Source organism: Argiope bruennichi, chromosome X2 (genome assembly GCF_947563725.1).
Source record: "Argiope bruennichi chromosome X2, qqArgBrue1.1, whole genome shotgun sequence".
NCBI classification, from domain to species: Eukaryota; Metazoa; Arthropoda; class Arachnida; order Araneae; family Araneidae; genus Argiope; species Argiope bruennichi.
In genome coordinates this window covers 15,191,970-15,215,144 of record NC_079163.1, presented here as the reverse complement: position 1 = coordinate 15,215,144, position 23,175 = coordinate 15,191,970, and the positions used below count along the sequence as shown (strand labels likewise).

Sequence of the window (23,175 nt, the reverse complement as noted above, 5' to 3'; positions counted from 1 at the left end):
AAATTTTTCATCGATATTTAGATAACCTTCTTAGAATTTTTTTTTTTTTTTTTTTTTTTTTTTTTTTTTTTTTTTTTTTGAGATAACATGTAATTTTTGCTCTGAATTTTTCTTTCATTCTATTATTATTCTAAATCGTCAATTTTTTTCCAGATGAGTTTCAACTGCGGGTATAAAAAAATCCATGTAGGGGGAACCTGCTAATTTGGAGAATCATACCAGTTTTTGAAAAATTTTTATTCACTTTTAAATAATCATAATCAACCTTCTTAAAATCTTTTTTTTTTAGATAATATGTAAATTTTGCTCTGAATTTTCCTTTTACTCTTTTATTATTTTAAATCCCAAATTTTTTTCCAGATGCATTTCAACTGTCGGGATTAAAAATTTGATGGAGGGGAAACTTGTTAATTTTAAGAATCATACCAGTTTTAGAAAAATTTTTATAATAATCATAATCAACCTTCTTAGAATCTTTTTTTTTTTAGATAACATGTAAATTTTGCTCTGAATTTTCCTTTCACTCTTTTATTATTTTAAATCCCTAATTTTTTCCAGATGCATTTCAACTGTGGGTATAAAATAATTCATGAAGGGAGAACCTGCTAATTTGGAGAATCATACCAGTTTTAGAAAAATATTTATCGACATTTAGATAACTTTAGATAACCTTCTTAAAATCCTTTTTTTTTTTTTTTTTTTTTTTTTTAGATGATATGTAACCTTTGCTCTGAATTTTTCTTTCGTTCTATTATTATTTTAAATCGTGAAATTTTTCCAGCCGAGTTTCAACCGTGGGTATTAAAAAATTCACAAAGGGAGAACCTGCAAATTTGGAGAATCATACAAGTTTTAGAAAATTTTTTATTCTCTTTTAGATAATCATAATCAATATCTGATTTTTATGTATCATCAGTAATGTGGTTGGCAGTGTGGTAAAGAAAATAATTTCGTTTATTAAAATTTCTACGTTCTTATTATAATATTAGTTTCATTTTCAGCGTAACGTGGATTTCAACTTTGGGGGGGGGGATTATAATGTTCGTATTAAAATTATTTATTTCAACTAATTCTTCTTCTTTTTTTCAATAAACTAGTTTTTTTCTTAAAAATATTTTTAATTGTAATGCAAATAAATAAATTACCACTTTAACATAACGTTTCGTATGTTTTTTGCTAAAACCTTTTGAAGAGGTATATAAAAGATAAATTAAATAATTGGTTTTTTACACTCGAAAATATTATAAATTTGCTATAAAATGGTTTCAAGAAAATGCCGATAATACTTGCCGAGTCTCAGTACCTAACAAAGACAAACAAGAATGAAATTTCTGAAATTAAAGCAATTGGTGAAAAAGGACTGTAACCCGCCTTTTGACTGTCAGTCAACTATTCCAGCGTGTAATATGTCTACATATTATCTTTATTCGAACTTTATTTTATCTTTTCAGAAAAACTTTAATAAAAGAAACGAGCATAGAGTATATGAAAAAAAATTATAACATTTAATCATTTACAAAATATTTATTAACAAAATAAAATTATCTTCAAATCATCAGTTTTAAATGTTAAAATAAATATATTGGAAATATTTTTTTAAATGTTGTACATTTCTAAGCTATGTTTCATAGAAAAATTTTCACAAATTGGTATTGTGTATAAGTAAGGTATGGCAAAATGCGATATTTGTGGCTCTCAAAACTATATAGTTTTAGGAGTTAAAACAACTTAACACTAAAGTTATTACATTAATGACATAATATAATGAAATAAATAATTTCATAATCAAAATTAAATTATAAATTAAAAATACAATTTAAAAAATCATAAAAGGTTTAGAGATCGTAATTCGTAAAAGTCTTTTCCTCCCTTTGCGCATTTTAACCTTTAACAAGATAATCCAATAGAAGCCCGCATGAAACTCAGTATATTTACATAATTTTCGAAAAAAATCTGTCTTTTGTTGCTTATCGGTTCAAACATATAATTTACAAATAATAGCACTTTGTAGCGGTATTCGTCAAAATTATACTTTCTGTGGTTTGTTTACTCATTAAGAGTGTAAAAAAACAAACTGAGTCAATAAAATACTCTTATATAATTCCTTCAGTACATAAAATTAGTTTACACAAATTTAATGTATGTTAAATAATTCCCACGCTTGGTTTTTGCTGCGTATTAAGAACTCATTAATAAATCCGATGTGTCAATTACGATATTATTTATATTTGTTGTTCCCATATACACTCATGTCCATAAATTAAGGATAGTTCAGAGAAATCGAACTGTAAAATACATATATCATCCGTAAAATGACTACATACGTCTTCAAAAATTTCAGGAAGCCACCAGATGACATCGATAGTACGTCAAAATGATAAGAGTGTAAGCGAGTGATGTATAAGGAATACAAGCAAAGAAGTAAAATTGTTCGCAAGCGCTTTATAAGCCTTTCAATGCAATAACCGCATCGTTATGACACAAAGGACGCATTTGGATGATTTTTTGCTCGGTAGCTCCATGTGGGCGTACCCAAGTGGAAGTATCCGAGGAACTTGGAATCGCCCAGAGTGTCATCTCCAGGCTTTCGCAAACGATTCCAAGATTATTGTAATGTGAGTAGATGTTACAGCACAGGTCGCCCCCGAATTACAACACCGAATAAGGACCGGTATGCATGATTGCTCATTTGGGGAGGTGGTGCACAGTCGTGCAGGATTGCTCGTTTGGGGAGAAATTATACTGGGTTCCAGAACTGACCTGCACGTTGAAATTGGAACCATGACTGGCCAAATCTATCGGGACGTCATTCTGGAAAAACATGTACTTTTGTTTCAGGGCGCCATCGGCGCAGAATTCGTGTTTATGGATGATAACGCCCGACCTCACCGTGCAAACATCGTAAATGAATGCCTTCGATCGTAGGATATCACCCGTATAGACTGGCCAGCATTCTCACCGGACTTAAATCTAGTAGAGCATGTGGATGACGTGTTGTAGCCCGTCAACCACCTCCTACATGTCTACCGGAACTTCGGAGAGTATTGCTTGATGAGTGGTGTAATATTTCCCAAGATCAGATCGATAATTTAATACTCAGCATGCCTAGACGTTGTACGGACTGTATTGCATCGTCTGGGAGACATACTATGTATTAACCATCATACCAACCATGTAATAATGGTTTTTGTAAATAAGTTTTTTTTTTGTAATTTGCTCCAGGGAGCAAAAAATTGCAATTTTTATTAATGATATCAAACATATAGCACCTTTTTTGCACTTTATCTTTTGTTTAATAAATAGGCTTTACAAATAAGTCACATTTGTTTTGCTTCTGACTCTTTCCTTTCCTGAACTTGCAATATTCTTAATTTATGGACACAAGTATAGATAACTGAAAACTGAAATCTACTGAAGCCAAAATGATAAAAAAAAAACAAATAATTTATTTCAGTTGAATTTAATAACATAAAAGGAATACCATCTAAAAGTTTCCTATCCCCCAAATACCCAAATTATCAATATCAATAAATGATAAATAGAAAGCGTTCTTCAATTATTTACTAAAAAAGATAAAAGTTTTTTTTTAATGTTTCTTATGCATAAAATAAGTTAAAAGGTTCCTGATGTCAGTCGTAATAAAACATATTAAAATATCGTATTATTTAACTGCATATTTTTCTACCAAAATTTCAATCCTTCAGAGTTCCTATAGCACATATCACTGTCAGTGTTCACTGTTGACGAAAGCACATTTCACTATTAGGGAATTCAGATTCCCACACAAAACATATGCCGAAAAGGCATTACCATTACAACAAGTAACAACAACAACAAGATTGAAATCTTGCTCCTTAGCTTTCATTGGACAGATCGTATCGATTGGTACTTTCTGTCTTGATCCAAGATCTGCAATCGAAATATCAACAGTAAAATCATATCAAGGATTTGAGTCACACCTCTCTTTGAAAAGTATTGATTACATATGATATTCTGTTTGTAACTTTTTGATATTGCTTACATAAGAATCACTCGAAAAATATTTGTCATCCCTTCTTATTTCTCGAGGCGAAGATCGGCTTCACCACAATCATAATCCCAGATTTTCCTATTCAATCAATCAATGCATCATAATGCTTAGTTTGAAAAGTAAATATTAATGGTAAATACATCAAAATTTCGAATTTTTTTATTAAAAATGTGCTTTGGACAGATATCTATTCAATATGGCAAATTAAGCGTAATCTTCGTACTTTGATAATAATCAATAATGAAAGAATCCTGGATGAAATATTTATAAATATTTATGTCAAGAATGGTGTTGCCATTCTTAACAAGTTTTATATTTCCTGTTTCTGTTGCATCTTTTTCCAACTTGGAATCTGGAAACCCGGTTTTGATTTAAGTAGAATATGCCGTGTTTGCTTTAAGTACGGAATTTATACGTTACATTATTTTCATCTCTTTCATGTACGGATCATTTGATCAATTTAAGTCTACTTCATCTGTAAATACGCTCATAAATTTCTATTATCATTGTGTAAATAGCCTCATGAAATTCTCTGTCTTCTGTTGTGCATAAATAAACTGATCCAAAAGCGAAAGTAGAGCTCCGAGTCCTAACAAACTGGCATCCGTGAACTGGATATTGTACTTTGCATTACGTAATGAAGCAGAAATCCTCAAATTTACGATCTGGATATTATTTTGTTCAAGATAAACCAGGTAATTAATGATTTTTGATTTTTGACTGCTTCTGTTTTATTTATATACGAAGTTCCGTTTTCGTATTGAGCAGCGTTTCTCAACCTTTCAGTATTCTTGGCCCAGTTTTCAATCATTATTTTTATCGCCCCCCCCACTTACCATAAAATGTATACAATAATAATGTATGTTGAGTCCTTTGGATTCTGTTTTTTAAATTATTTTTAACTCACTGCCAAAACAAGATTAAAAACGAGCCAACGTTGGCGAGAAACCACATCTGGCATTTTGCAAAGCGGGCGGTGAACAGATGGAGCGAAAGAAAGAGGGGAAAATTTAAATATTATATTTGAAATGAAAGCCAAGCAGAGATATAACGTTAAAAGAATATGAAAGTAGAAAATTACAATAGTTAATGAAAGTTAACCTAGACGGGTGAGCTAAATTTAGAAACTGGGAATACATTTTTTTGAATAATAAAAGAAATAAAACAAAAGCATAACTAAACAAAAGAAAAAAAATTATGTTTGTGGAAGGGAATCCACACAACCAAGCATGCGCAGAGTAAATGTTTTCTCATAGGAAGAAGGAGAATGTTCGATAACACAAGTTTCAATTCCAGCCAGACTCATTCGAATCGATCCTTCTATCGCTATTAAAATCTATCGTGAATGTGTATGTTATATAGGTTTTCGTGTTAATTGCAATTCACCATATTAAATATTCACGGCAGCAGATTATGCAAACTCATGGATAAATTTTTAAGCGGAAGTAAGCTAGCATTATATGGTAGTCAAGCATCAACAAGTACACTGATGAGCGTCATTCCGAAAATAAAATCAAGAAAATATTCTCAAGAATATTTAAATTTTGGTTTACTAACACTGAAGTAAATGAAGAAGAAAGGCCTCTGTGTATCATTTGCTCAAAAATGTTGGTCTTAGACAGCATGAAACCTAATAAACTTAAACAACATTTGGAAACGCGCTTCATAGTGAGTACGTCAACAAACCCAGAAATTTCTTCGAATTAAAATCATATGAAAAGCAAAAATCATTTTTAAATAAACTTTTTCTGTGAATAAAAAAAGCTTTAATTGCATCTTACAAAGTTTCATATAAAATAGCCTGATGTAAAATAACCTCACACCACTAGTGAAGAGCTTATTTTGCCAGCAGCAATTGAGATTGTAGAAACTATGTTTGGAGATAGTTTTTCAAAACAATTGCAGTCCATGCCTCTTTCAAATGATACTGTTGCTCGTCGAATTGGTGATATAGCTGAAGATGTACAGTGTCAGCTTTTCTCGAAGTTGCGTGACAAATTGTTTTCAATACAGCTTGATGAGGCAACATATAGTAATAAAGATGCTCATTTAATTGCCTATGTTCGATTTTGTGATAATATGTTAGTAGTAGAACTACTTTTCTGCAAACCAATAGAACTCAAAACAACTGCATTATTTGCTATTTTAAATGATTTTATGAACGAGGAAAACACAGAATGGAAAAATTGCGTCGGAATATGTACCGATGGTACTCGTTCAATGTCCGGCTTCGAAAGAAATGAGTCCTTGTCTGAATATTGTGCTAACTACGGTTGTAAACGTAGTAAATTATATGAAAATGAGAAATCGAGAATCTTTTCTGCACTTTGTAAAGGCATGGGTTCATTACATTCAGCTTTACAATTTTATTGCCAGGCAAAATGGTTATCAGGTGGGAAATTTTTGCAACGTGTTTATGAATTAAGAGAAGAAATCGCCATTTTCCTAGAAGAAGAAAACAAACCGGAGGCCGAGAATTTTCGCGATGGTTTATTTGTGATGAAATTGAGCTACTTGGTCGACATATTCGAGAAATTAAATAACTTGAACCTTCAACTCCAAGGAGCAAATACATATATCTTGGATACGAGTGATAAAGTTCATGCTTTTTGTATTAAATTGGAAAGGTGGAGCAGAAATTTAAAGCAAAAAAACCTAATAATGTTTTCAAATGTGGATGCTTGTACTAAAACTTACAAGGCTGAAGAAGAACATGTAAAAATTGTTTTTGTAACCATTGAAAATCATTTAGCCATACTGGCAAAGAATCTTAAAGTATTTTCTTGCTGACGACAAACTGATAGAAAGTTACGAGTGGGTTAGGGATCCATTCATAAGACTCCCGAAGGACTCTCAATTGCTGAGGAAGAAAAATTCATCGACTTCACAACAAGCGGCGAAGCTAAAAGTCAATTTAGTTATAAATCACTATTTGAATTTTGGGCAGAAGTAGTGGATGATTTTTCTGCTCTAAGAACAAGGGCATTTCGCATTTTCTATTACCATTTTCAACATCCTACATTTGTGAAACTGGATTTTCTGCTGTGGCTTCTTTGAAGACAAAATATAGATCTCGGCTAAATATAGAAACAGAACCGAGAGTATCTATTTCTAATATTAAGCCTTCCTTCGAAAAACTTTGCTTTGCAAGACAGGCCCAAGGAAGTCACTAATAATTATTAATTTTGTTTTTAATTTAGTATGTTTTAATTTAGTAAGCTGTTTTACTTTATTAAATTATTAAATATGTCGAAATGTATTTTGCTTTCCTTTCAGTCAGTTAATCAATTTTTTTAAATAAAATTTTCTCTTGGATATTCTCGCGCCCCTCCTCTAGTCTGCTGGCGCCCCCCTAGGGTGACGCGCCCCACAGGTTGAGAATCGCTAGTGTACAGTGTTTATGATCAATTGATTTTCGTTTATTATAAATTAAAGTGATTCTGGATTCGAAACAAGCAGTGACTGAGGCTAAAGTAAAGGCTGAACAAGCAAAATTAGAAACTAAATTACGGAATAAAAGAAATAATCCGGAATATAACGGAATAAAGAAATTACTACATCGGCAAATATATTCGATGAAATGCATCGTAAGGTCGATAATGAAAAAGATATTCATATTCAGTATAAAAAGGTTATCGAGAAGGTGGAACGTTTCTTTAAAGTTGATGAAGAAATTAAAGAATTGATTGATTATACTGATGAAGATTATGATATGATAGAATCTTATAGAGACAGATTTACAGAAATAAGAGTACATTATGAAAAACATTTTATTGAACATGCTGTATGTATCTCTGTGATTTCAAATAAATGCTCACTGGAAATTTGAAACTACCGAAATTACGTTTGAAGGAATATGATATTATTCCCAGATTATGGGTTGCTTTTTGGGGACAGTTTTGTATGATTCAGGAAGAAGACAGCATAAGGGAAGACGGCAAGTTTCAATATTTGTTATCTTCACTAAAGCCAAAAACGAAAGCAGGTGATATTGTTGAAAGCTACCCACAATCCAAAGATAATTATTCAAAAGTTATCGGCCATTTCAAGTCCCGATTCTGTAGAAAAGATTTATTGCTAGAAGATTGCTTTTAGCATTAGTAAACAACAAATCAAACATCCTAACTGATTTATATGATAAACTTGGTTCGTATTTAAGAGACTTAGAAACATTATGTTTGACAACGTCCAATTATGCAGTGATGCTGTATTCTGTTGTGGAATCATGTCTTGCAGCAGAGATCCTGAAGGCTTGGGATAGATATAGAGTCAATAGAGAAGTCAAAAAAAGAGGATTCTGTTCTGACAAAGGAGAAGGTTTTGGAAAACGTCATGAAGTAGAAAGCGAAAAACATCGTGTTTTAGCAGAATCTTCATTTGGAAGTGGGATAAAACGAAAGGATTCGCTTAAATCAGTTCAGAGAAATGAAACTCTGGCTGCTATATTGATTGCAAATGCTACCTCAAGAAAAAGTTGTTGTGTTTTCTGTGGCCGTTCTCAACCGAATCAGGACTGTCAGAAAATATCGAATATGAATTATGAGGATAGAAAATTACAAGTAACGCTCAAATGATGCTGCATAGTTTGCTTCAAGCCTTGTCATATTGCCAAAAAATGCCACAGTAGTGTAAAATTCTTGATTTGTAAAAGGAGGCACTATGTAAAGAAGGTTTTGTCCAGATTTACACAGAGCTTATAATTGTTCATCAAAGAACAAAGCACCAGATGAAGAGCAAAATTCGACAGAAGTCTTGTTAACAAATCTTCCCTCAGTGCGTGAAATATACCTAAAAACAATAAAAGTCAGACTTCGGCACAAAGGTAAAGAAATTTGTGTCAGAGCATTAATGGATGATGGATCTCATCGTTCGTTATCGAGAAGAATTTAATTGCAGAGTTGAATCTTTCTCCCTCTGGAAAGGAAGTGTTTTATGAAAGATTTTGGAGATGGCCTTTCTCCTGCAACAGAGCACGGTAGATTTACAGTAACTGTTGAAAGTTTTGATCGTAAATATTCTACTTCAGTAGCTCTCCTTGATCAACGGAAAATTTCCCAGGTTACGTGATGAAATTTACTGGCTGAACTTGCTTCTCGATGTATTAAACTAACAGATGTTGGAAAGGATGCGCCACCTATAAGAGTTCTTCTAGGAGCTGACGTATTAGGCAGCATTTTGACCGGAAAGATTGAGGTGTTTACATCTGGAGTGTCAGCCGTAGAGACTTTATTTGGTTGGGCAATTTTAGGACTAGGCAGTAAAAGGCAAGTAGTTAACATGGTTACTTTAACCATACAAAACATCGAGTTACCGAAGATTTGGAATTTATAAGTTTTTTATATCAAAGATCCAATTGAAAGGAGAAACAAGACTCTTCTTGAAGAAGAAACTATGACCCATTTCCGGGAAACCTTAAAGATCCGTGAAGATGGGAGATACGAAGTAGCTTTACATTGGTTGTCTGGATATCCACCTGTTTATGATAAACACAATGTTGCTGAATCTAGACTACGTTCAGTAACAAAACGCTTATTGAAAGAAAATATCTACGAGATCTACGATTATGTCTTAAGACAATGGCAAATTGAAGGCATAATAGAAACTATACCAGATGATGAAATTTTGAAGCCAGATCATTATATTCCCCACAAACCCGTCCTCAAATCCTCGAGTGCTACAACTAAATTACGACCTGTTTTGATGCCTCTTTCAAACGACCTGGATATGCTTCTCTAAATGAGTGTTTAAGTGTTGGACCTAGTCTTTCAGAGCAGATTTCACAATGGGGTGAATTCAAGGTCACGTACCAAACAAACCGCTTCTGTTCAACTTTCAACCGTTCTGCGCATGTCGTAATGTCTGCCGATAACGTTGATGAAACCATTGTTTAGTAAATATTACGTTAGCCGATCAATTATTAAAAACTTCTGATTTTTTTTAAAGATGTTATTTTGAATTATTTTCACCAAATTTAGTTATATAATTTTATTTCTTATATTAAAATTTTTATTAGTATTTTCAATGGAAGTATTGTTTTTGCATAATTAATTTACATGGCTTTTTAACTCGTTTGGTGCCGCTTTATTCTCCCCCCCCCCCTTTTTATCCGAAGGATAAATTTTGACTCATGACAATGGCAGTGTTTTTGAAAAATTACATATGTTCTTTTTTACATATTATTTAAATATCATTGAATGTTGAATCTTATGAATATAGTTCCACCAGTTAGTTCTTTTTAAAAATAATTATTACTCTTAGAAAAGTTAATATTTTAAAGAGCTTACTAATAAAATTATTATTTTTTTTTCTTATATAATTACTTTGATGTTTTCAGTTTGCTCAGAGGAAAGAACATGAAACTCAAATTAGTATATATTGAATAAATTATGTTTACAATTTCAAATTATGAAATATAAAAGGTATGGATACCTTTTTTTAAATCTATGCAACTTATGAATAAATAATTTCATTTTAATTTGTTGAAATCATTAAAGGAAAACAAACAAAATCACGCTTTCATAAATTTTATTTACACATTACAAATATATATATATATAGAGAGAGAGAGATATAAAATATATGTGATAATTATTTGAAAAAATATGATCAAATGTATGTTTCAACGTACACCCTAATTAAAAAAAACTAAAAAAAAACTATTTAATATTTACCAGTATTTATTTTTCTAGACACTTATAAATTATATAAACACAGTATGACAAGAATGTTAATGTAACTGATGAAATCATTTTTATTCAACAGGAACATCCTAGATACTAAAGAACAGTTTTTGTTATCACTAATAAAAACATAATGTTGAACAATATACTTTTAAAGCAGAACATTTATGAAATTTTTTTTAAATGCTAAAGATACATTGATAACAATTACATTGAATGAATATCATAAAATAAAACAAAAACATACAATACAGTAAATTTAATAAACACGAATAAGGGCATGATATATATATATATATATATATATATATATATATATATATATATATATATATATATATATATATATGTGTGTGTGTTAAAAAAATATAAAAAGAAAAGAAAAAGAGTGAAACATGCATGTAGCAATGAAGTTGGGAATAAAAATTATATAATAAATGCTAATATGGAAATTGATTTTCAATGAAAACACCTGTATTTATTAAAACAGAAATCACTGAGGTGCACAACGTTAGAACAGGATATTATGATAACAGTCAATTTCAGTTTAAATACAATAAACTATTGACATTTCATTTTTAACAATAGAAACGTTGTTTGATATAAATTCACTTTGTATCCATCCTAAATCTGCAAATGTAATTAGAAAGCTAGTAATATTCACTTCCACCTAAATTTATCATTATAGCAGCTGCAACAGGAGTTTGTTTACTTAAATTAATTAAATTTATATAAGTTTTTGTAAAAAAATGCATTGTAATATTCATGTAAAAATTTTAAAACCTTCTAAGCATATTCAAAATTATCAGAAATTTCATCAAATGGGAATAAAGTAAATTAGAAATGCACTCGCGATTTTGTTTGATTGTTTTTGACGGCAAATCGCTTACCGATTTCTTTTTCTTCAAAGAGTTTTTCTTACAAATTACTGGAACTGCTATATTTAATAAATGGACACACACTGAATGAATTCTTCAAAATGATCGGAGCATAGCAGCGACTTCGAAGGCTTGAAAAAATCTATACCAAAGCTATCAACCGTAGTCAGGATTGTTAAAAGGAAAATAAGAAAACATTTCATCATTACAGGCACTCTTGTGTTTCGCATTAAAGCATGCATCCATCAGCACACCAGTATTTCCTCTTTTAACACATAATAAGAGGAAAGAAAATGACTCAAAAATTATAACTTCAAATGTAAACAAAAAATCCGCTTCATACTTGGCGGAGAACGTTAATGACAGACTGATCAACGAAAGCGGTGCGGATGAAACTTAAATGCCATGCGCAGAAAAGTACATGACATGTGACTTTTTCGTCACATGAATTGACGCCATTCACGCTCACGTGTCAGGTACCAAACAAACCGTTTCTGTTCAATTTTCAACCGTTCTGTGCATGTCGGGATGTCTGCCGATAACGTTGATGACACCATTGTTTGGTAAATGTTACGCTATCCGATCAATTGTTAAAAACTTCCAACTTTTTTAAAGATATTATTTTGAATTATTTTCTCCAAATTTTCGTAGTTATATAACTATATTTCTTATATTAAAATTTTAATTAGTATTTTCAATAGAATTATTGTTTTTGCATAGTTAATTAACGTCGCTTTTTAATTCGTTTGATGCTTCTTTATTCTTTCCTTTCCCATATCCTCCCCCCCCCCTTTTTTTTTATCCAAAGGATACATTTTCATAAATGACTATTGCAGTGTTTTTGAAAAATTACATATGTTCTTTTTTACATATTATTGAATGTTGAATCTTATAAATATAGTTCTTTTTAAAAATAAATTATTACTCTTAGATAAGTTAATATTTTAAAGCTTACTAATAAAATTATTACATTTTTTTTTCTTATGTATTGATTTTTATTAATATTGAGACTTTGCTGTTTCAGTTTACTCAGAGGAAAGAACATGAAATTTAAATTAGTATATATTGAATAAATTATGTTTACAATTTCAAACTAAAAAATATAAAAGGTATAGATACCTATTTTTTTAAATCTATGCAACTTATGAATCACTTATTTCATTTTAATTTGTAGAGATCGTTAAAGGAAAAAAAACAAAATTACACTTTCATATTTTTTATTTACAGATTACAAAAAAAAATATAGATAAAATAAATATGATAATTATTTGAAAAAATATGATCAAATGGATGTTTCAATGTACTCACTAATTCAAAAAACTAAAAAAAAAAAAACTATTTATCAACATTTATTTTTCTAGACACTTAGAAAATATATAAACACCTTATGACTAGAATGTCAATGTAAATGATGAAATCAATTTTATTCAACAGAAACATTCTAAATACTAAACAACAGTTTTTTTTTATCACGAACAAAAACACTATGTTGAACAATATACTTTTAAAGCAGAACATTTACGAATTTTTTTTTAAATGTTCAAGTTACATTGAATTAATATCATAAAATAAAACATACAATACAGTAAATTGAATAAACAAGAATAAGGTCATGATATATGTATATATATATATATATATATATATATATATATATATATATATATATATATATATATATATATATATATATACAGAGAGAGAGAGAAATGGAGAGAGAGGGAGAGAGTGAGAAGTTAAACAGAATATAAAGACGAGTTAGAAGAAACACTTTTATGCTTTTACAGAATTTTATAATTCAAAATTGATATGTTAAAAAAATAGAAATAAAAAAAAAGTGAAACATGCATGTAGCAATGAAGCTGGGAATAAAAATTATATAATAGATGCTGATATGGAAATTGATTTTCAATGAAAACATATGTATTTATTAAAACAGAAATCACTGAGGTGCACAATGTTAGAACATGATATTATGATAACAGTCAATTTCAGTTTAAATACAATAAATTACTGACATTTCATTTTTAACAATAGAAAAGTTGTTTGATATAAATTCGCTTTGAATCCATCACAAATCTGCAAATGTAATTAGAAAACTAGTAATAATGCTTTCTGGAGTTATCCATTTTGCTCTTTTTTTATTAGTCATGATTACCCAGCAATAACTGAATAACATGAATTACTAAAAGATAAAGGAATCTTTAAGGTTCATAATATAAAAGTAAAACCTCATAATGCATTTTATTATAATGCCAAAAACTAAAAATGAAATGCAAAAATTATTTGATGTTAATTAATGGTTTTTATACTTAACTAATTTATATGCTTAATTAAATGACATGTGTTTTCAAAACTTAAATATTGTTACGTACGTGTTACTGTATGCTGCTTCCCAACATAGTTGTTTCCATAGGAGGTCCCATAGCTTGGCAACAAATTTGGCGACCATTTGGCGACTTTGGCGCCAAAATAGATTTTAACATAGATTATAACATAGACATAACATAGATTATACAATAGATTAAACATCGAGAATTTCATCATGCTGGTGTGCAAACTACCCTGTCTCATCTACGTGAACCATTTTGCATACTTCCGGGCCGGATTTTTGTTAGAGAAGTTGTTCAGAAGTGTGTAACATGTAAGAGGTCTACATCAAAGCCCGTTCTGCCAGTCGATTCAACTCCGCTTCCTGTTGATAGAATCAATCGTGTTGCTGCATTTGAAGTAACCGGAGCTGCTCTATCAGGTCATATCAATTTGAAAGGAGGTCAGAAAGCGTAGATAGTGCTTTTCACATGTGCAGTTTATCGTGCTATTCACTTAGAATTAGTGACATCTCTGTCGACTGAAGCCTTTATGCTAAGGCGATTTTTTGCTAGAAGAAGGCGTAGTTTTATTATGTATACATATTACGGGACAAACTACGGGAACTTCAAGAGCTCTCAACACTCTCAGTTGGCAAGAAATAAGAGCTAAATGTGCCATTCGAAAGACTAAATGGCATTTCAATCCCCCAACCACGCCATGGTATGGATATTGATGGGAAAGAATGATTCGCACCATCAGACAGCCTCTGAGAAAAGTCTTAGGTCGTGCTTGTATCACTTACGAGGAGATACTGACATTGCTATGTGCGTGTGAAAGCATAGTCAATGGACGCCCGCTCACATAAATTTATGATGATCCGAATGAATTGAGAATCATTAAACCATCAGACTTCATCCAAGTTATAAAAGGAAATGAAACTATGGATCTGGACATCGTAGACGCTAAGCATCTACTTAAACACATTCATTACCTTCAGAGTCTACGTTATCATTTACGTCAATGATTCCGAAAGGAGTATTTAGCAGAACTTATTCGAAATCTACAGTTATCTTCTAAACGACAGAACCTGTCACCTGGGGACATGGCTCTCATTGGCTTAGACAATGCAAAGCGTTTAACTCTTTAACCGGCTGGAACGTAGAAAGTCGCTAAACACGTCTCTTGAAACCCGACTGGAACATAGGAAGTTGCTTTCCACAAACTGCTTTAAACCCGGCTCCGACGTAGAAAGTCGTCAATGCTTTCCCCCGTAAATGCAATAAACGGGGTCGGTCATCTGCTTGTTAAGGTCCTTTTGTGGTTTTCGCTGACAGTTAGAATTTGGGTGGTCCCTCCAATTAGGGGAATGAACTCCCGAGAAGGGGAAATAACGTTTTTCGTAAGAATGCGTGATTGCAGGATCGATTGGTGATATGAGCTGTATACTTCATTTCTGAATTGAATATTTCATTATTTCACCACAAATTTAATATCAAATGAAAACTATTATACTTAATAAAGGTAGGGAATCCCTCATATTTACATGTCATAATCAAGCATAACAGTTAATGATTGTGATTAGTTCGCACAAACATGTTCGATTTTTCTGTACTTGGTTGATGAAATATTAAAAAAGTACGTTTGAACTTTTAATAAAACTTTTATTTAAATGCAGTAAAATATTAAAAAAAATATCCTATATAAAAATTTTAAATTTATTTATTTTCATTCCGATTATTAAGTGAGACAAATATTTATTTATTAATGTAATTTTAATTATTGCTTAAGGTTTGTATATAGATTTTGGCCAAGCATTTAATACGTAATGAAAGGCAAATTTGAAAATTTTTGGATCTAATTATTTATTTTTTAATGTTTAGAGTGAGTTTTTAGTAAAACGTTTTTAATTATTTTTATAGACGTTTTTATTTAAAGTATCTTGATAAATATAGTTAAAATTATTTCTTTCTACTGTTTAATATTATATTTTATTTCATTATTTAAATACAAGCGTTGTTTACTGCTTTTTGCAAATCATATTTGTCTTTCTTTTTTTTGTGGGGTTCTTTGATAAATATAAAAAATACTCTTTAGAAATTTTATCTTTAAAATGTATAATTATATTATAAATATGTATTTAAAATCTCGATGAAAAATTAAAGCACATTCAGATGGGAGGAAGTTTTGTGTCTTATGTCTGGCTTCAAAAAGCGTAAATGAAAAAAAAATACCTAGTAATAATAAGGAATATTAAAAAAAAGTTTAGCATATGAAAGAAAGAAAATATTGTTACCAACCTGTGATGCTGCTTCCCATCATAGTTGGTTCCATAGGAGGTCCCAGTGCTTGGCGACCAACTTGGCGACCATTTGGCGACTTTGGCGCCAAATTAGATTATACCCGAGACATCGAGAATTTTCCCGTACCGTCCAGTAGTAACCGAGTTACTCCTCGAACATTCCTGATTGGTTGAGAGGCTTCTAGCCCCGCCTCCTGAGACCTATAAAAGGAAGCAGCCGCAGCTGCCGAGTAGTCGTTGACCGGTGGAGTCGAAGAGCAGTCGGAATCGACGGTGAGGAAATTGCCTTCCATAGATAAGCGGAGCAGCGACGGAGTGAAGCTAGTGCTGAACTGAGCTGTGTGCTACTGTCTGCAGTAGAGTCTGTTGCATGCTGCTGTTTATGCTGTTTTGTATGCTGCTGTGTATGCTGCACGTCTCAGCTGAAGATAATTGTCTTCTGTGCTGTATATAGTTGCCGTCTTTGTGCTGCCCTGTGTGTCTTCGTGCAAATAAATGTCGTTGTTTTATTTTCTACTGCCGCCTTGTGATCGAGCGTTCTTCGCACCATATAACTCCCACTATCCAAATGAACCCGGAAATTTCGTAACAATATATTTAATAAATGGAAAACATTTATTTATATTCAACAAAATTCGATGATGTGTATTATATTGCTTTGAAGAATAGAATTAATAAATGTGTCTGTGAAATTATAATTATTGCTTTGCATTAAAACAGTATCAGCTATTTAATGAAATTAATTAAATGCATTAAAGGCTGATACGATGTCTAACTGTTTGAACGTATCACAAGGCTGTGGATTCAGAATTTTTTTTTATCTATGGATTTCGGTTCCTTTCAATTGAGTATATTTGGTAAGTGGTTGGTCCATGTGTTTCTCTATATGAAAGTAGTTTTTCAGCTTGTCCGCATTGTTAATAGAAGTTTTACGATCAAATCAAGCAGTAAAATATCGGTAGGGTTAGTGCTTAAAGCTGCCCAAGTTGCGTTACAAAGAGAAGCGTTACATCTGGCGACAACAACCTATTCAAGAAAAATTAGTGTCTGAAAATGGGTTATATAGAACATGCGCCAGGGAGATTGTACAATAGAAGTACTTTTAATATGAATTTTGCATTGTAAGGGAGGATATTTTCCCTTGATAGGCATTCAGCAAGACACGAATGAATTCTTGAAAGAGGTTCTGAGTAGTTCTTTGAATCTTTACCATTCTTGAAATTTATGAGTCTTGGATTCAAAAGATTAATTCATCACGCCTGAAAGTGCTGTTCTTTTTATAAAATTAACAGGGGTATTATGGCAATAATCTATGAAAAAAGTTTTTAAGCTTTGCTTTTTAATCAGTGTTAGATTTTATGTCAAACAAAGTGTGTACACTACTATTTTTGATTTTCATATCCATTAAAGTTTATTTTCATATAGCATTTAAAGAAGTACTTCTTAATATATGTAATAATAATTAATGACTAAAAAGTAAAATAAAAAATTCGATTTCTCTTTTCACTCATACAATGCAAGTGGGTTTTCTTACTAAATTTGTTTATATTCTGGTTGAAATTCGGCTATTGATCAGATACTACTGAAGATTGTTTCCAATAGAAAAATTTCTTCCTTTAGGAAATTTATTTCTAATGCACCTCCTAAGGCCAATCCTAATAGCAATTTTCAAAAATGAGCTAAACATTTTTCACCAATGCTTGATTCTGTACTTGAACTTTATCTAAAGTATAACAAAATGTTTAACAAAAGCATACCACTGAAACATACTCAACATTAAATAATAAGTTGGATCATATCTTGATATCAACAATGGAAAAAAATTAGGTTGAAATGATAGAAGCAACAATGAAGACAATTTAAATTCACTTCCATAATGAAATATATTGATGTAAAATATACTTAAATTCGATAAATTAATATATAAATGTCAACTTGATTTGCTTTCCTTCGAATTACCAGGGAAAAATTGTAATTAAAATTTTTATTATGCTGCAGCGGCTAAACAGGCGATAAATGACTGTTTGTTTCGCCAGTTGGCGATAAGCATCAATCATACCTACGGAGATGAACTTTGCTCTCCAACGAATACGAGTACTCACTTCCTGCCTTCGCCGGTTTGCTCCGAACTTCTGCCTCGTGCTGGTCGATGGAATTACGGCCAATGTATCATGATCTATATTTGTTAATTTAATTTGTAATTAAAATTTATTTTTGTTATCTACATGGCTGGCAGTTTTCATTAAGTAAAAATGTTTTAATACTTTAATTTAAAGTAAATTTGGCAATGCGTCTTAAACCACGCACCAAACTGATGACTCGGTACTTTCGTTTTTACTCTTCTAAAATTTGCGTCCCGCCTCAAAATTTCTAAAATACGCTCAAATCAGATTTTGGTGATTGAGCTTCTCAATCACTTTTCGTAATGGATTATTTTGGATTATTGTGCCAAGAGGTAATGCATCAAGGACCAGGTATGTGCTCGAATTTTCTCTTCATTTCTCTGTGATTGGTCAATATTACATTTCTCTATTATTTTGGCGAAGAAATCGTATTATTTATATTCAGTATTATTTTTCGTGTTATTTTTGTATTCGAAGTATTAATTTCTTATTACTTTCGTTTTGGCTACCATGTTTATTATTATGATACTTAACTCCAAATTTTTTTAAAAACACGTGTATTTAAATAATCATAACTTTTTCTGATACTCGTAAATATTGTAAAAATTATCAGTTTCCCACATCGAGTAACCAAAAATGCTTAATACTGAAAACGAAACTGTCAATACTGACGCTCCGATAGAGTCGCAGGTGTCCCATCTTTCGGTGAAAATACCGCCGCTGTGGAGGAACAATATAAAATTGTGGTTCATCCAAGTAGAAAGCAATTTCGCTCTAGCTAAGATAACTAACGATCTTACAAAATACAATCATTTGATTTGAAACGGAAACTTTATCTGCGGTAGCTGATATTTTACTCACACCTCCCGACACCAACAAATATGATGCATTAAAGACTCGACTTATAGCCGAATTTTCCGCTTCGGAAAATGAACAGATCCGTCGACTGCTTTCTGAACTACATTTAGGCGCCGATAAACCATCGCAGTTACTCCGAAAGATGCGCGAACTCGGTGGTTGCACAGGCATAAAAGACGATTTCCTCAAAACTTTATGGCTGCAAAGACTGCCATCAGAAATACAGGCAATCTTATCAATAAGTTCTGAACCCCTCGACAATTTGGCCAACATGGCCGACAAAATTGCCGAGGTCCGTATTTCCTCAGCAGATAGCAGCGCCTTTGCCGTTAGCCGAGGCGCGGAAAGTACTTCTATGCGGAAATGAGTTTATGCTGGATGAGTTTACTGCACTCCGAAGCGAAATCGCCGCTTTAAGTAAGCAGGTACAACGGCTTTCCCGCGGCAGAAGCAGAGGCCCTTTCCATCTCAAAAACAAACAGCGCAGTTTTTCGCGTGGGCGTTCCGGTGATCGTGGGAGAAAATTCTGTTACTATCATGCGCGTTTCGGAGAAAAGGCACTGAAGTGCGTATCGCCGTGTTCGTACTCAACTAACGCGGATCCGGAAAACTCGCAATAGCGGCTGTCGATCAACCTACATCGACGGCAACCGCGCAATCTTATCGTTTGCATGTTTTTGATAAAAGATCCCATTTCAAATTTTTAATAGATTCCGGCTCTGATGTTTCATGCATACCACTCAACAAAAACCAAAAAAATCTAAAGCCTGATTCTCTGCAACTTTTTGCAGCTAACAACTCCAAAATTCATACTTATGGATCTAAATTATTAAATGTGGACTTAGGTCTCAGCCGAAATTTCCCATGGAAATTTTTAATTCCTAATGTACCTGTTCCAATAATAGGGGCGGATTTTTTACAAACCTTTGACCTATTAATAGATCTCAAAGGGCGCAAACTTATTGATAATGTAACTAAATTTACCCAACCCGAAATAATTTCAAAATCAAAAGATTATGCGTCTCTAAAACTTATTTCTTCTGAATCAATATACCATAAAATTTTAGAAGAATTCCCACAATTAACAAAATTAACATTTGGGGTAAAACCTGTTAAACATAATACGGTGCATTTTATTGAAACAACCGGTCCGCCTTTCCATGGTAAACCTAGAACGCTAAATCCAGAAATGTATGACGCCGTCAAAAAAGAATTTCAGTTCATGATGGACCAAGGCATATGCCGACCATCAAAATCACCTTGGTCATCTCCCCTTCATGTCGTTACCAAAAGCTCAGGCAGCATTCGCCCTGTTGGTGACTATAGGAGATTGAATGCCTGTACTGTACCGGACCGTTACCCCATACCCCATATCCAGGATTTTTCCAATGCACTCCACGGAAAAAATATTTTTTCAAAACTTGATATAGTCCGCGCTTATTTTCACATACCAGTGCATCCGGATCATATACAAAAAACCGCAGTTTGTACACTATTTGGACTGTTTGAATTCCCATTCTTAAATTTAGGACTATGTGGGGCAGCACAAACTTTTCAGCGATTCATGAATGAAATCCTGGGAGATATTAAATTTTGCTATGTCTATTTGGATGATATTTTAGTATTTAGTTCCAACCAAGAAGAGCATAAAGCTCATTTAAGAATCGTACTGGAGAGATTAAACACATATGGACTAACCATAAATGTTTCAAAATGCATATTTGGCGTCTCAGAAATTCCATTCTTAGGTCATTTAATTACTAGTTCGGGAACTAAACCTTTACCCCATAAAGTTGAACCAATTCTCAAGTATCCACAACCAAAAACAGTTATAGATCTTCAAAGATTTTTAGGTTTTTAAAATTTTTTCCATAGATTTTTACCAAACATAGCAAAACATCAGGTACATTTAACTTCATATTTAAAAGGCGCAAAAAAGAATGATAAAACGAAATTGGACAGATCAGATAAAGCGGAAGAAGAATTCCAAAATTGTAAACAATTAATTGCAAATGCTGTTTTATTGGCACATCCGAAACCAGATGCCACATTAATTTTACAAGTCGACGCTTCAGACTTTGCAATCGGAGGGACATTGTCTCAATTAGTAGATGAAGAATTGCAACCACTCGCATTCTTTTCTCGGAAACTCTCCCCAGCAGAAAGAAACTATAGCGCGTACGACAGAGAGTTATTAGCAGCTTATGCTGCCATCAAACACTTTAGGCACATGCTTGAAGCTAGAAATTTCTCTTTGTTTACGGATCATAAGCCGTTAACTTACGCTTTACAACAACGCTTGGACAAATGCTCTCCGAGACAGGCTAGACAATTAGATTTATATCCCAGTTTACTACCGATATTCACCACATAAAGGTCTCTGAGAATATATTAGCAGATGCACTTTCTAGGATAAACTCTATAAATATACCAAATCCCATAGAATATAACGAAATTGCACAAGCGCAACAAATTGATTCTGAATTAAAAAATTTAATCGATAATTCTGCAACATTACAATTTAAAAGAATTGCTTTTCCAAATTGCGAAACTCCCATTTATTGTGATGCATCAACAGGTACAGCTCGACTTTATATTCCTGAATCATTTCGTCAACAAATTTTTGCATCATTACATAATTTATCTCATCCTAGCATTCGCAGCACTTCAAAATTAATCCGATCGCGTTTTATTTGGCCTTCCATTCGAAAAGATTGCAACAATTGGGCTAAACATTGCATCCCGTGTCAAAAATCGAAGGTAATTAGCCATACTAAGACACCAGTAGGAAAATTTGTAGACCAATCACAGAGGTTCGAAAATGTGCACCTGGACCTTGTAGGCCCTCTACCTCCTTCTCAAGGAAACTATTACTGTTTAACAATGATAGATAGTTTCACGAGATGGCCAGAAGCCATGCCAATTCCAGACATGACAGCACAGACAGTAGCACAAAAATTTTTTGAGCACTGGATAGCCAGATTTGGTTGTCCTGTAAGAATTACTACTGACCAAGGCAGACAGTTTGAGAGTAATTTGTTCCGTGCTCTCTCTCAACTACTAGGAATTAAAAGGATAAGATCCTCTCCTTATCATCCTCAGGCCAATGGCCTGATCGAAGAGTTCCACCGCCCATTAAAGACAGCTTTGAAAGCCTACAACACAGATCAGTGGTCTGCGCACTGCCCACCTTGTTACTCGGATTCCGGTCCGTCTTCAAAGAGGATCTACAAGCGACAACTGCAGAGCTGGTATATGGCAAGTCTCTGCGACTACCAGGAGAATTTTTCGATCCAACACCTGGAGACGCATCACCCAAGCAGCTCGTGGATGACTTAAAACGCCATTTTGCAATGATGAGACCAGTTCCAACATCCTGTCATGGACAAAGAACAATCTTTGTGCATCCTCACCTCAACGTGTGTTCACATGTATTTGTGAGACATGACGGTGTACGCAAACCCCTACAAGCATCATATGATGGACCCTACAAAGTTCTTGTCAGGCGACAGAAAACTTTCGATCTCGAGATCAGGGGAACTTCCCATACTATTTCTATAGACCGTCTGAAACCTGCTTTTATTATTCCTCCTGAGTGTTCCAGTATACCACCGGCCAAGCAAGAAGCAAGTTCCACTACTAAGTGTACCAAAACACTTCCAGCTGAGACATCCATCGTCGTTCCAGCAAGGCAAACAACTCGCTCAGGGCGACAAGTTCGACCCCCACGTCGTTATGTCCATTTCCAATGAGACTGCGGAGGGAGTGTGCAGCGGCCAAACAGGCGATAAATGACTGTTTGTTTCGCCAGTTGGCGATAAGCATCAATCATACCTACGGAGATGAACTTTTCTCTCCAACGAATACCAGTGACTCACTTCCTGCCTTCGCCGGCTTGCTCCGAACTTCTGCCTCGTGCTGGTGGATGGAATTATGGCTAATGTATCATGTTCTATATTTGTTAATTTAATTTGTAATTAAAATTTATTTTTGT

General features: G+C 32.9%; 2 protein-coding genes across 2 annotated transcripts; both read left to right on the top strand.

Annotated features, from left to right (window-relative positions):
* The first annotated feature begins 18,658 nt into the window (after positions 1–18,658).
* LOC129960404 (uncharacterized) lies at positions 18,659–19,801 on the top strand. The gene is made up of 3 exons (XM_056073823.1): positions 18,659–18,674; positions 19,169–19,509; positions 19,664–19,801. Exons 1-3 carry the CDS (start codon positions 18,659–18,661, stop codon positions 19,799–19,801), a joined length of 495 nt encoding a protein of 164 aa, XP_055929798.1.
* Positions 19,802–20,370: 569 nt separating this feature from the next.
* LOC129960402 (uncharacterized) lies at positions 20,371–22,933 on the top strand. Its single transcript, XM_056073821.1, has 3 exons — positions 20,371–20,521; positions 21,982–22,212; positions 22,284–22,933. Exons 1-3 carry the CDS (start codon positions 20,371–20,373, stop codon positions 22,931–22,933), a joined length of 1,032 nt encoding a protein of 343 aa, XP_055929796.1.
* Positions 22,934–23,175: the final 242 nt, after the last annotated feature.

Excerpts from the sequence above, each read along its gene's own strand:
- LOC129960402 (XM_056073821.1), top strand. The coding sequence starts at position 20,371 with ATGTATGACGCCGTCAAAAAAGAATTTCAGTTCATGATGGACCAAGGC. Across the intron at positions 20,522-21,981 it reads CTATAGGAGATTGAATGCCT|ACCAATCACAGAGGTTCGAA; the intron begins GTACTGTACCGG and ends GAAAATTTGTAG. Across the intron at positions 22,213-22,283 it reads CCAAGGCAGACAGTTTGAGA|GCCAATGGCCTGATCGAAGA; the intron begins GTAATTTGTTCC and ends TATCATCCTCAG.
- LOC129960404 (XM_056073823.1), top strand. Across the intron at positions 19,510-19,663 it reads CAGATAGCAGCGCCTTTGCC|CGCAGTTTTTCGCGTGGGCG; the intron begins GTTAGCCGAGGC and ends AAAAACAAACAG.